We start from the raw sequence: 12,941 nt of genomic DNA, 5'->3' as shown, positions 1-12,941 counted from the left end.
AGAGGGTGAGAAAATGAGCCCCACTCCCTCACAGTGTGGCTGGGAAAGGGCCGGGCTGAGGCGGATGCCTACCTGTGGCCGTCTATTCTGTACATGGGCAAGAAGGGAGATCCAGGGGCCCACAGCGCCACCCACATCACACTTCAAGGGCTCCTGGTGTCCTGGGGACAGGTGCCGGGTTGTTGCCTGTGACACTTCACAGTGTGCTGGCAAACCAGAAGTCGGGCCGTCCTGGGAGACCCGGGAGGTTGGTTCAGAGGCCAGCCCCCCAGGGGCCCCGGTGTCCTTCCTGTGCTGCCAGGTCTGGGCTGGGGGTGGCGGGCAGCACCTGTCTTCCCCAGCCTCTCGGGCCTGGCTTGCTTTTCCACTGTGCTGCCTCTTGGGCGGCCTGCCGGCTGTCCTAGTGGTCACACCTGCCCCTGTCCCTCTCATTTCTTTCCTTTTTGCTTCCTTTCTTTCTTGCATGTGTGTTGGGAGGGAGGGGTTTCTGGGGCACTTTTGCATGGATCTACATTCACGGTCCTTTTTCAAATTTTATTTTGAGACAGGGCCTTGCTAAGTGGCTGAGGCTGGCCTCAAACTCAGCCTCCTCCTGCCTCAGCCTCCTGACGTGCTGGGTGACAGGCATGCACCACCACACAGACCCTCCTGTTTCCCTTGGCAGCTCCCACCTCCCTCCAGAGCTCTGCTCTCGCTGAGCATCTGTCTGTGAAACCCACTTCCCCTGGAGCTTCAGAGCCAATGGCCCCTTCCCACCTGTGACCGCTTGCCTGCCCCGCCCCGCTGGCCTCCGGCGCAATCCCTCGCCTCTTCTGCAGACCAGCGTCCCACCTCTCTGCTCCCCTCCAAGCCCACCTGTGCCAAGGCTCATCAGGGGCCTCTGGTCAGGAAGCAGTGCTGAGGTGCAGGGCCAGGTAGATGCTGCCACTCTGTCCTTTTCCTTCCCCACAGCATCTGGGAGGGACCAGCGCGGAGACTGGATTACACACTGGCAGGAATGGTGCTGCCCATCCTGTTTGGTCCCTCTCGGCTCCGGAGGGGAGGGCTAAGGATGCTGATTCCTCTGTGGGGGCAGCTGTGCCTGGGGTCAGGTGCGGAGGGCAGGGCCCACCAGGAGAGAGTCACAGGTGGGCATCGCTTACTGCCCATCAGCCCCTTCCCTTCCCTACCTCCTATTACAGAGGCTGAAAACTAAATAGAGTCACCCCTCGGTCTCCCAGGCAGGACTCCCTAGACACCAACCCTGCCTCTGCTCCAGTGGCTGGTGTAAAACAGTGCAGTATTTACATCCAACCTAGGTGGTCCTCCTGTGCGCCTTCCATCGTCGCTAGATTGCCTGTAATGCCTCCTCATATGATATCAATAATGTGCAGATATTTGTCACACTGTATTGTTCAGGGAGTGACAAGAAAAAGTCAGTGTGTGTATATAGTATAGACAGGGTTTTTGTTTTTGTTTTGTTTTGTTTTGTTTTTTTGTGTGTGTGTTTGTCTCAAATATTTCCAGTCCATGGCTGGTTGAATCCACAGATGCAACAGGATCCACGTGGCGATGGTTACGGAGGGCGTATTTTCCAAGCTCCCTTGCAGAATGGAGGTAGCTGTGTGATGTCTTAACCAATGGAATGCTATGGGACTTCATGTTGCTTCCTCATAAAAAGGAGTCAGAACTGTCTGGCCACTTTGCTGCCTGAACGTAGATGTGAACTGTGGAGCTGTGGCATTCATCTTGCAATCTGAGGCAGCAAGCATGAGAATAAGGCCCATGTGCTCTAGAGACGGGCCTTGCTGGACTGCTGAGCCAATGCAGCCACACTTCCCCTGGACTCCTGTTGTGTGGGAAGGAAGCTGGGGCTCTGGCCCTGGGCTTCTGGTTCCTTGTAGCTCAAGGCATTGATCCCTTGCCCACTGAAATACTGCTGGTGACCCTGCTGGCTTCCGGAGAGGCCGCCCGTGGGTGTGACCTCTGGGCAGGGAAGATGGAGTCCCATGTCAACCAGGGTGGACCAGTCCTGACTGGTCCCTGGCAGAAATGTGCAAAAGGCACCCTTGGTTGGGTGTGGCATTTTGGGGCTGTCTTCTGTGGAAGGTCCACAGTCACCTGAGCAGGTGACAGCTGGGCTCCTGGTGGCTGGAAGAAGACCCACTGCCAACAGCACCACCGTGTGGCCAAGGGAAGCACTGAGCGTGGCGGAGGGTCCTGACTCGGGCCCTCTCTCACCTCTGTGCAGGAATCAGGGACCCTCCCTGAATTGCTGGGTGATTCCGGGGAAATCCTGGGCTTCCTGCTTGGCTGACATGTGTGACTTTAAGCTGGTTTCCTTATTCAGATAAAATTAAAGATCTGCATCTGGAATTTGCGGAAGGCAGAAGTGACTAGGGTCAGCTTTGATCTTAAAGGGTATTTCTTTCTCTTCAGTTACATGAAGAACCTGACCTACAGTCTCCTGAGGTCACAGTCCCCTCTAAGGGAACCGTCTTGAGCCCTCATGACCTGAAGCCTGCACGCGAAGGGGTGGATAATCGGCCTACTGCACCCCATTCCTGTCTTCTCCCAGTCACCACGCCAGGCTTGGATGCAGGAGACTCAGGTACAGTCCCCTCACAGGGACCCCCCAGAGACCCTTTTTCTGTGACTGAGGCCCACAAATGAGGGTAACCACTCCTTAAATTTACAAGACTAACATCCCTTAAATTTAAGTACCTTCTCTCCTACAAGCAAATTCAATTTTCCCAGTCCCATGTGTAGGACTTACTGCACACACATTTTACAGATGAGAAAACCGAGGCTGAGAGCTGAGTTGTGTTTCTGCCAAGGTCATATTCCTGGTGTCACAAATTATGCCAAACTCCGTCACCTACAACCAACATTTATTATCACACACCGTTTCTGAGTGTTTGGAATCCAGGAGCAGCTTAGTTGGGTGGTTCCGGCTCAGGGACTTTGATGGGGCTATGATATGTGGAGGCCCCACTGGAGCAAGAGGATCCACTTCAAGTCCACTCACATGGCCACAGGCTGGAGGCCTCGGTTCTTTGCATGTGGACGTCTCCACAGCCTCAGCATCCCCGCTGGCTCCCCCAGGTGAGTCACTGTGAGTGGGACAGGACCTGCAGCGTCTTTTGTACCCTCACCCGGAAGGGATAGACCATCACTTCCGCCTCATTCTGTTGGTCACACACAGCGACCGGGTTCCGGGTGGACGGTACCGCGTGGGGTGAGTGCCCGGGGGTGGGAATCACTGGGCCGCGTAGGAGGTGGCAGGCCACAGACCCGCGACTCCTAGTTCCTACAGCCTCGGCCTCTGGCCCTCAGTTAGGACACAGTGGGGCTCCCTTTGGGAGAGCATCGCCATGTTTAGCAAATAAAAATACTGGGCGCCTGGCTAGACAGAGCTTCAGATTAGAAAGTGAATGACTGCTTAGAATGGCCATGTCCTGAAGATTGCCTGGCGGCCCTACCTTGGGAGGAGGAGCAGGTACTCGGGGCGACACGCAGGATGCAGGGTGTCCTGTTCTGGTGCCTTAGGATCTACATGTGACCTCAGGATGACAGGACCCTGGTGTTGCCAAGCCCAACCCTCTGACACCAGCCCTCGGCTTCCCACAGAGACCACAGTGGCCATGGCAGAAAGGACTAGAAAAATCGCTCTGGACCCTGCTGCTCTCCCCTCTGCAGAAAACCTTCCCCAGGCCCTGGAGAGACCCTCATCCCCACGTGGCCTCAGAAGCCCGAGCTGAAGGGGAGGCGGGGAGCCGGGAGCACAGGCAGAGTCCTGCCTCCTCCGCCCGGGGAGTGGGGGCAGAGGAGGGCGCTGTCTGTGGGGCCCTCACAGCGCTCTCTCCTTGAGGCTGGCCGCGCTGACACCCCTCCTGGCCCCTGAGCAAGCCCCTGCCTCCCCCAAAACCCTCCAGCCTACATCCACACTCAAGCTCCTGCTCTTGAGGAGGGGCTGCTCCCCGCCTTGCCCTGACCTTGAGCCCAGCCTCGTAGGACAAGCATGCAGCTCACCCCCTGAGCTGGCCTCCCCTTTCTGGCTCACTGTCCACAAAGCTGCCCAGCGGGCCCACCCTAGATGAAGCGTCTGTCCTGCAGGTCGTAGGAGAAGGGGTCCCCTGGGAAGGGCTGGGGTGGAGGCTGGTTGTAGGCGCCCTGCAGGAAGATCCAGGACGTGCCTACCACCATGACAGGTGTCACCACAAACAGGCAGAGGCGGTCCACCGTGCGGGCCACTTGGTTCCAGCTGTCCTTCTCCTGGAGGCAGGGCAGAAGCCGTGGGGTGAGGAGGACCCTCAGACTGCAGGCCCACCCCTCCAAGCGGGGTTCCAGCAACAGAGGTGGCAGCCTGGACCCCGTGTCTACAAGGATGCCTTGGTCTGGCAAACATGGGATGGGATGGAATGGCATGTGCGGGCCTTGTCCCCAGCAAGGGCCTAGGCCCCTGCAGATGTGGGCAGGACTGGTCATTGTGTCCGTACTTCAGGGTTGGGGGCCCAAGGAGGGTGGGCAGGTCCCTCTGCTCTTTTGGAGCCCACCCAGCTACTCCTGGCACTCCAGGCCATAAATGGAAAGGTGACTTTCTCCAGGGAGAATCCAAAAGTTATGTGACCGTGAACAATCATATATGGCTATCTCTTCAACGTCTGGCTCTGTCTGGAGTAGCAGGCTTGGGGTTGGGAGGGACATAAACTGTAGGCTTTGGGAGAAAGAAGGGACCTTTAGGGATACGCAGAGTGTGACCTGGACAGGTTGGAACCAAGGGGCCACGAGTGGCCCTGAGTGTGTGCCTGGCCCAGTGTGCTGCTAGGGTGTGCTAGGCAGGAGTTTCCCTTCTCTGGGAGAATACAGGCCTGGGAATCTGCACCCACCACGAACTCCCTCATCTAAGTTGGTGTGTGTATGTGGGAGGAACTGTGCCCTCTTAAGACAGGACACACTTGATCAGTGCAGGACGCGAACACCTGTGTGTTGCAACCCTGTGGCCTCACCTCATTGTAATTGTTCTGATCTCTCATGTGGCTAACGATGAAGTTGGCCCCGTCCACAGCAGGCTTCAGTTCATTGAAGAGTTCCTGCTGGGCTTGCTCGGAGCTTGCTGGGGGCCTGCCTGTGGACACAGGTCGAAGGGGGTATGTGGGGCCTGCCCCTGCCCACCTTCCATAGGTGGCACATGCCCCGAAGCCACCGAGGACCCACGTGCAGTGGTGAGGCGCCTGGCCAGCCCATGCCGCTCTGACTGCTTCTCGAACATGAGGTCGCTGCGGGACTTGAGTGAGAAGTACTCCTCAGCTTTGGAGATGTAGCCCAGGGAGCTGCTCCTCCGGGTCAGGGCCGCAGGGCGGGGCCCGTCCTCCGCCGGGCGGGACATGTGCAGGAGCTCTGGCAGGGTCTCCAGGAAGAGCTGCAGTGGCCAAGAGGATACAAGAAAGGCTGGCTCACAGGTGCAGATGACCTTCCCACGTCCTCAGATCCGTGTCTCCCATCTCTGGCTGCCTCAGACTGCTCCCTGGTCGGCCTGACACTGATTTCCCTGATCCCCTGCTGAAGGACACTGCAGGCTGCTTCCAACTCTCCTTCATTAGTCACAGCACAGAGCAGAACTTAGTCACTGAAAATGCATATTAAAAACAAAAAGGTAAGAGGAATGCCCTAAATGTGCCTGCTGTTCCTGCAGTGCCCAAGAGGCAAGGACAGCCCTGTCCTGAGCACCTGGACCCCAGTCCCCACCCTCTTCCTTCCTTCCTTTCTTCCCCCCCTCCCTCGCTCCCTCTTTCTTTCTTTCCTTTTTTTTTGGGGGGGGGGACTGGGGATTGAACCCAGGGGTGCTTTACCCCTGAGCTACATCCCCTGCCCTTTATTTTTGTTTTGAGACTGGGTCTCCCTGAGTTGCGCAAGCTGGCCTCAACCTTGTGATCCTCCTGCCTCAGCCCCCTGAGTAGTTGGGATTACAGGCGTGGGCCACCATGCCTGGTGGCTGGATAAATTTTTATGACGGCGTTCAATTGTGTAGTCAGCACCCAGATGCAATAGTAAACATTATCCCTGAAAGGTGCCCCTCTCTCAATTCCTTCCCGCCCCAAGGGAGCCACCATCCTGACTTCTATCACCAAAGGCTGGCTTTGAAGCGCTGCAGACGTGGCTTCATGCCTAGCATGCGTGAAGCCCTGGGTTCAACCCCCAGTGCCACAAAAGAAAAAGACTGTTTTTGCCTGTTCTTAAACTTCAGAGAAAGCAAGTCCAGCTGGTCTGTGTTCTTCCGTGCCTGGCACCTCTCGTGGGACAGCCTGCAGTGGAGGCTGGTGTGACCCTGTGTCTTTACGCTTCTCCTGAGCTTGGCCTTGTACAGTTTCCAGCTGTTGGCTGTTGCCAGCACTCACCTTCTTGACCCCCTCGGACAGCACGTGGGTGCTGGGAGTTCGGAAGTGGATGTTGAGGGTGATGACACAGATCACCACGACCATGGTAACCAGGACCATGCCAAAGAGCAGGAACCTGTGGGCAACAGGCAGCCTGGAGCCCGGGGCAGGCATGTGGGGCGGGCGGGCATGGGTGAAGCGAGGTGTGGGCCACACTCACTTGCCGATGAGGGGGATGGCCATGGACGTGGCAGGCAGCCGCTTGGAGATGAGCAGCAGGAAGACAGACTGGGCCAGGAGCACTGAGATGGCCACGGATGTCTTCTCACCACCTGGGGAGCCAGACAGCTTGAACCCCAGACCTCGAGCCCACAAGGTCCCCTGCAGCGGCTCCTGCCACCACTGTTCCCAATGCCAGGGTGCCTGATAAACATCACAGGCTATAGCTCTGCAGTGCCTGGGTACAAACCTCAGCTCTGCCACTTACTAGCTGGGTGACCTGGAACAAGTAGCCTAACTTCTCTGTGCCTGTTTTCTCAACTGTTCAATGTCGTGAGAGTGTTTGTCAGCACCAGGCAAGTGCCGAATGAATGTTAGCTGTCGTCAGACGCACGGGCACATGCCTGTAATCCCAGTGACTGGGGAGGCTGAGACAGGATGATAGCAAGTTCGAGGTTAGTGTCGGCAACTTAGCGAGACCCAGTTTCAAAATTTAAAAAAAGGGGGGGGGGGTGTGGGTGTAGCCCAGTGGTAGAGCACCCCTGGGTTCCATCCGCAGCACCACACAACGGAATAAACCCCGAACACTGGCTGTCTCTGTTAGCCCAGCGCCAGACCCCCACTTCTGAAGCGCAGAGCTGTGTGTTGCCCTTGTTCAGAAAGCTCCCGGACACTCTCGCCTGCGCCTGCTCCGAGGCGTCCGGGCAAAGCTCGCAGCTCCACCGACGCCGGCGCTCCGCCTCCTCCAGGGCCCCGCCCGCCGCCATTTAGAATGCCCCCGGCTTCGCCCCCTCTGCCGCAGCAGGCGCTGGGTGGCTCGTGGCTAATGTCCTGCGATTGTAAAATTGCTGCTTCCTGGAGCCAAGGAGCCCAGGCTGATTTTCTGCCCCCACCTCCCCGCTTCCTAGAGGCCCGCTTGCCCACTCATTGGGTCAACAGCTGTGGCCTCTTGGATGCCAGGCCCAAAGTCCCACAGTGGTGACCCTGACAGGCCCGGTCTCTGCCCCGACAGCGGGATAGTCTAGCCACTTTCCCTGGGGTCCCTGGGAAGCCTCTGGCGAGGCCCTGGGCATTGAGGCTGTCAACGGGCCAGGGAACCTCCCCCAGCTGGCCTTCTGGCCCTCGGGCTGGTGTCCGGGCAGGGGCCCAGGGGCCGGGAGAAGTGGCCTCCAGGATAAGCGAGGGGGCAGGGCGGGAGGGGGCCGCGGAGGCTCACAGTCGGCCGGCAGGTAGAAGACCAGGTTGATCATGAAGGAGATGAGCACGCAGGGTACCAGGATGTTGATGACATAGAAGAGCGGCTTGCGGCGGATGATGAGGTAGAAGGTGACGTCCTGGCGGCTGGTGCTGTCCATCGAGGCACTGGGGTCCACGTTGACCCTGGCTGGCCGGTGCACTATCTCCCACTCCCCGTTCTCTGAGGGTGCACATGGACATCTTGGGATGGGCCAGGTGTGGGGGTCCCAGGGACCAGGGGCTTCGGGACAGGATGAAGGTTTGGAGTAGAGTCAGCGACTGGGGCTCAGGGTCAGGTTCTGTTGGTGGGTGTCTGTCCCTGGAGGGGGACCGATGGGCAGTTTCCATCTGTGAAGGGGACGTTTTCCTCTGACACTAAGGCCATGCAGAGCTCAATGAGGAGTATGTCTCACGGAGATGGTGTGCAGCTTAAGGTTCCCAGTTATTGTGCATATCAAAAGGGAACTCGGCTGACATCAGCCAGTCCCAGCCTTGAGACAGGCAGGACCTGGTGGTCAGGGGTGAGCAGTGGGCCCCACAGGCCTGAGCCTGGCCACAGGGTTGGGAGTGACAGTCACCCCATCGGGTCACACAGCCCACACCCCAACCACACCCCTGGGGTCTCCAGGCACAGGAGAGACCAACTACCCCTCCTGTAGGCCACATCTGTCCTCAGCGGCCCTGCTGCACACGGAAGAGCACTGTGGCCTGGTGGGGTGTGGCGGGCCCGCGGTCTGTCCTTGGGTGTCTGTGTGGTCCTGAGTGTGTGGGCCTCCGTGGTGGGATGTGTGGCCTGTGTGTGCATCTGAGAGGGGGCGGGGACTGTGCCGGGTGTGTCCCGGGCCTGCCACACCTGTGAAGCCCTCGGGGTCGATGATGACCCACTCCACCGGGTAGGTGCGTCCATCCTCCTCCTCCTGCTTCAGGCTCAGCGTGATCTCCTCGGCCGTGTACTTGAGTGAACTGGGGAGAGCAAGGGGCAGAGGGTGACCTGTGGCCAGTGGGGTGGGGTGAGGGGCGTGGGCCATTCACCTCCTCCAGCCTGCGCAGGGGCCCTGGGCTGCAGGGGCTGGAGAAGTGGGCGCACCTGAACTTGAGGGAGCAGTTCTGCCAGTCGAAGGGGAAGTAGGTGACGGAGATGGGGCAGGAGGAGCGGAAGATGGCGGGCGGCAGCCAGTACACGTAGCCCGAGTCGAAGACCAGCACGTTGCAGGAGTAGGAAATCTGGAAGGAGCCGTCATTGCTGGGGACAAGGACACATGTCGCTGTGAGCACGGACCAGCTGAGAACCAGCAGGGCTGGGGAAGAAGAGCAGCTTGGGGCTGGAGGGGAGGCGCCAAGGGAGGGAGGGCAGGCCAGGGAGGGCTCCACTCAACTTATTCTCCAGCACAATCTCTGGAAGCCACACCATGTCAGGGGGCAGGCGCAGGACACTGATGTTTCCAAATTCCTTGGCCTCCCACTGTAGCCTGCTGTCTGTCCAGCCCTGGAAGACCAAAAGGCATGTCAGTAGTGGTTCTGCTGCTGTCCAGCCTGCCCCATTGCCCCCACTTCCACCAGGAAAGATCAAAGGGCCTGGGAGCCGTGCAGGATGAGGTAGGTGAAAAGTGGGGACTATTGTGGTCAGCTGTGTAGGATGCACACTGCACAACTAAGGGAGCATTGTTTCCATTGTAGGCCTATGTGTGTCTCTATTAGGAACTTCTGACAATTTTGACACTTTTATTAAGAGTGTCTTCTAATAAAAATCAGGGTAGAGTGACAATTTCCCCTGCAGATCAATTCTAATCCTCTTGAAGTTGTCACCAGAGCTAGCAGGGGTCCAGATCAGGGAGAAGGGCAGCTGGGCCTGGAGTTTCTCTGTAGGGAGAAGTCAAGCCCTGCTGGAGGGCAGTGTCCAGGGCAGACTGGGGATCCCCAAGTGGAAGTGAGCACTGGGCCCTGGACCCCTGCCCCCAGCCCTGAGTGGGGTGTTCTCCTTACGTGCTCTATCCACACGTTGGTGGTGAGGGTCTCCTCCACTTCTTTCTGTAATCAGACGGGAGGGCTCTCTCTCAAAGCACATGTCTCTCCCTCTGCACACATTCTCCAGGCACCTAATCTGGCTGAGGCCAGGGAGACCTGGCAGCCCTCAGGTGTGGGTAGGCAGGCCACTGCGTGTGGTGCGGTGGCTACATCCCAGAACTGAAGCTGGAGGGGATGGAGCGCCAGCCTTGGAGTGCTGGCGGCTTGCAGGGCCTAGTCCTGGGAGGGAAGCTTGTGGGCCTGGGCCTTGGGCTTCCTCCATGGCTCTCCCAGTTCTGGGGAAGCCACCCTCCTTTCCCAGCCCAGTGAGGGCAGGGCCTCTTACCAGGGAGATGAGGTTGGAGAGGGTGAGGGCCAGCGAGACATCCACGCTGTCCTCTTTGCGAGTCACCGGCCGGAGCTCCTTGTTGTAGCCCTTCTCCGTGAACAGGTGCTGGATCAGCCGTTCCTCCTCGTTCAGGCCCCAGCAGCCTGGGGAGGGCCAGGGATGGGCACTGGGCACTGGGCAGGGGACCCAGGAAGGAAGCAGCCCTGAGGTCCTACTGGGCCATTGGGCTGGGCTGAACAGAGGGGATCCAACTACTTCCTGGGCATGGGGACCCTGGAGGTCAGCCCCTCACAGGCAGAAACGGCAGAGTGGGAGTGGGAGTTGGGCACGATCCCAAGGAGGGGGCCATGCAGTGGGGAGCCCAGGTGGTGCGCGAGGAACCCCCAGGGTGGGGTGGTGTCCACCCTTACCGCACACTACCAAGGTCGCCAGCAGCCCCAGTGTCAGCACGAGGCCCTCCATGCTGCCCTCTGACTAGGTCCTGTGTCTGCCCTGCTTGTCTGCAAGGCTGTGGAATGAGGACAGAAGGCAGAGGGGACAGGTGCAGGGTGGGGGTGGGGGGCTAACGGAAGAGGCAGCCGGAAATGCAATCTGACACCTCAAGGCCGGTGATGAGTGGGTAGGGATGGACAGCCAGGGCAGGAGCCAAGGGTGTGAGGCAGCGCCAGGCCAGGTCTCCCAGGGGAGGAGCAGGGAGGGGGGAGCCCTGGTCAGTCGTGCATGATGGTGGTGATAGGCAGGCCAGTTGCTGCCACTTGGGAGACAGGGTATATGCTCAGATGGGAGCTTAGCAGAACCCCTCATTTCTCTATAAAGTCTATCAACTGCTCCCAGAAACTAGTCCCTGCTCTGCCCACCCCCAGATCTAATGTCCACTCACAGGTTCCCCAGCCAAGAAAGTTCCAAATGATCTCCATAGAACATAAATAACATTTATTAAAGCAGCTGCAATTCTCCGATCGCACTTCTGGGAAGACCCAGCACCCCACCTGCCCAGTGCCAACTGGGGCAGTGAGTTTGTTGGCTCATGCAATGATTTCTGTATCCTTCAGCCTCTGGGAGCCGTGGCCCTCACCATGGCTGCCTGGCAGGGGGAACTTGACGGTTGAGTGGGTGGTGTCCCTTCCTCCCCAGCCCTGGATCCTGCTTCACACCCGTCCGGGGTCCCTCAGGCTCTCCCTCTGCCAGGGTAGCCAAGCGGAAGGCCTGCAGGGCCTCTACCAACAGCCTAGGTAGGCTGCGAGCCAGTGTGGCCCGCTCCAGGCCCACCAGGCCACTGAAGGCCACGCGCCGGCCTCCCAGGCCTGCCCGCACCCAGGCTCTGAAGAGCCCTGTCAGTGTCTTGGAGCCCAGATCTGCCAGCACCTGTAGAGGGAGGGGCAATCAGGGACCCAGAAACCACACCCAAGTAGATCATGGGAGTCACCCCCTCCCTCCGGACTCCAGAAACTCTAGACTCGTGCCTCCCCTCCAACCCTTCTCTTTCCTGCTCACTCGTGCACCCCAGGGGCCCCCACCTCACACCTCTCCACTGCCACCATGCCCAGCTCCACTTCCCTGGTCCCCCTGGAGCTGGAGCAGAGGCAAGCCAGGCTGAGGGCTGAGTCTCACCTCCTGCTGTGGGGTGCATGCACCTCCTTCCTCCTTCCTCCACCCACCAAGGCTGGTCTCTCCTTCTCCCTGTCCCTGGGCACTGGGGCCCTGCATTCCCAGCATTCCCAGGTTCCCGTGAAGGAGTCTAGGAAGCCTGGGGACCTACCTCCTGAAAGTTCATGGCCAGGTGCTCTGAGGGGATCTGCAGGATCCAGGCATGAGCCCCCTGGAGGGCAGCCAACTTCTGTCTCAGGGGCTCCAGCCCAGGGCAGCCTGCACGGAGAGGAGAGGCTCTGGAATAACAGAATTGCCTGCACGGCGGCTGAGAGCCGGGATTCGGCCTCCCGCTGAGCGCCAGGGTTCCCGGGCAGACATCCTCTGCACGTTACAGATGGGGACGCTGAGGCTCGGAGAGCTTAAATGGTCACACAAGGAGTATCTGTTTGACACCGACGAGGGCCCAAAGCCATAACTCCGCTAAATTCATCCACCCTACCACGATGAAGGGGAGAGAGGCTGCGATGTTGCCGGGCGGGGGGCTGTTCCCAGCCCAGATCCCACACCCAAAGCTCCCCTGGACTCCGCCAGCCCCTCGGCTACTCCCCTCGCGAAGGCCGGCAGGGGGCGTCCTTACCGTTCGTCGCCCCGCGCTGCTCTCGCCTGGGCTTCCGGAACCACACTCCCGCAGCCCTCGGTCCTGTGGAGAAGCTGGGTTAGGGGACGCCTCCTCCGCGGGAGAAAGTGGCCCCACCAAGCAGGGACCTGGGGGGCCTGGGCAGGACTAGGGGGCGCGGAGTACCTGAGTGCAGCCGCTGCTCCAGGACGGGGTGCGGCGGAGGCCCCCGGAGCGACAGAGCCGAGAGAGCAAGGGCGGGGCTCAGGCGCCGCAGCCCCGGGCGCGGCCCGAGCAGTTCCTGGGCGCCCCGCAGCAGGCCCAGCAGCGTGTGCGCCAGAGAGCGCAGCTCTGCGGGAAGGACAAGAGTCTGAGTGGCGGTCAGAGGTGGCCCAGCCTCCCGTCGCAGCCGCTGCCACTGCCAGGGAAACCTGACTCACCGCATCGCCGTCGGCGTTGAAGGCACTGCTGGTGAGCCAGGCGCGCACAGGCGCCGTCGGATCCCGGGCACAGACGCGCGTAGAAGGCACAGAGCCGGGCAGCGTCTGCCAGCAGCTCCTCTGGCGGGTCC

At 59.7% G+C, this 12,941-nt stretch overlaps 1 protein-coding gene across 4 annotated transcripts; it reads right to left on the bottom strand.

Annotated features, from left to right (window-relative positions):
* Positions 1-3,840: 3,840 nt before the first annotated feature.
* Positions 3,841-12,910, bottom strand: CHRND (cholinergic receptor nicotinic delta subunit). 4 transcript variants are annotated; one of them, XM_079132557.1, is made up of 15 exons: positions 12,811-12,910; positions 12,557-12,721; positions 12,392-12,454; positions 11,924-12,030; positions 10,162-10,307; positions 9,795-9,839; positions 9,188-9,297; positions 8,899-9,054; positions 8,665-8,774; positions 7,792-7,992; positions 6,577-6,688; positions 6,378-6,492; positions 5,197-5,401; positions 4,989-5,107; positions 3,841-4,254 (listed from the first exon to the last, which is right to left on the bottom strand). In XM_079132557.1, the coding sequence occupies exons 1-15, from the start codon at positions 12,813-12,815 to the stop codon at positions 4,072-4,074; spliced, it is 1,842 nt and encodes a 613-aa protein (XP_078988683.1). In that variant the 5' UTR covers positions 12,816-12,910; the 3' UTR covers positions 3,841-4,071. The 4 variants fall into 4 exon arrangements, with proteins under 4 accessions (XP_078988683.1, XP_078988684.1, XP_078988685.1 ...); XM_079132558.1 differs by lacking the exon at positions 9,795-9,839; XM_079132559.1 differs by lacking the exons at positions 11,924-12,030; positions 12,392-12,454; positions 12,557-12,721; positions 12,811-12,910 and adding an exon at positions 10,575-10,699.
* Between the last annotated feature and the right edge of the window lie 31 nt (positions 12,911-12,941).

This window comes from Sciurus vulgaris (genome assembly GCF_902686455.1).
Source record: "Sciurus vulgaris genome assembly, chromosome: 3".
In the NCBI taxonomy this organism is placed as follows: Eukaryota; Metazoa; Chordata; class Mammalia; order Rodentia; family Sciuridae; genus Sciurus; species Sciurus vulgaris.
This window is presented reverse-complemented; position numbering and strand designations above follow the sequence as displayed.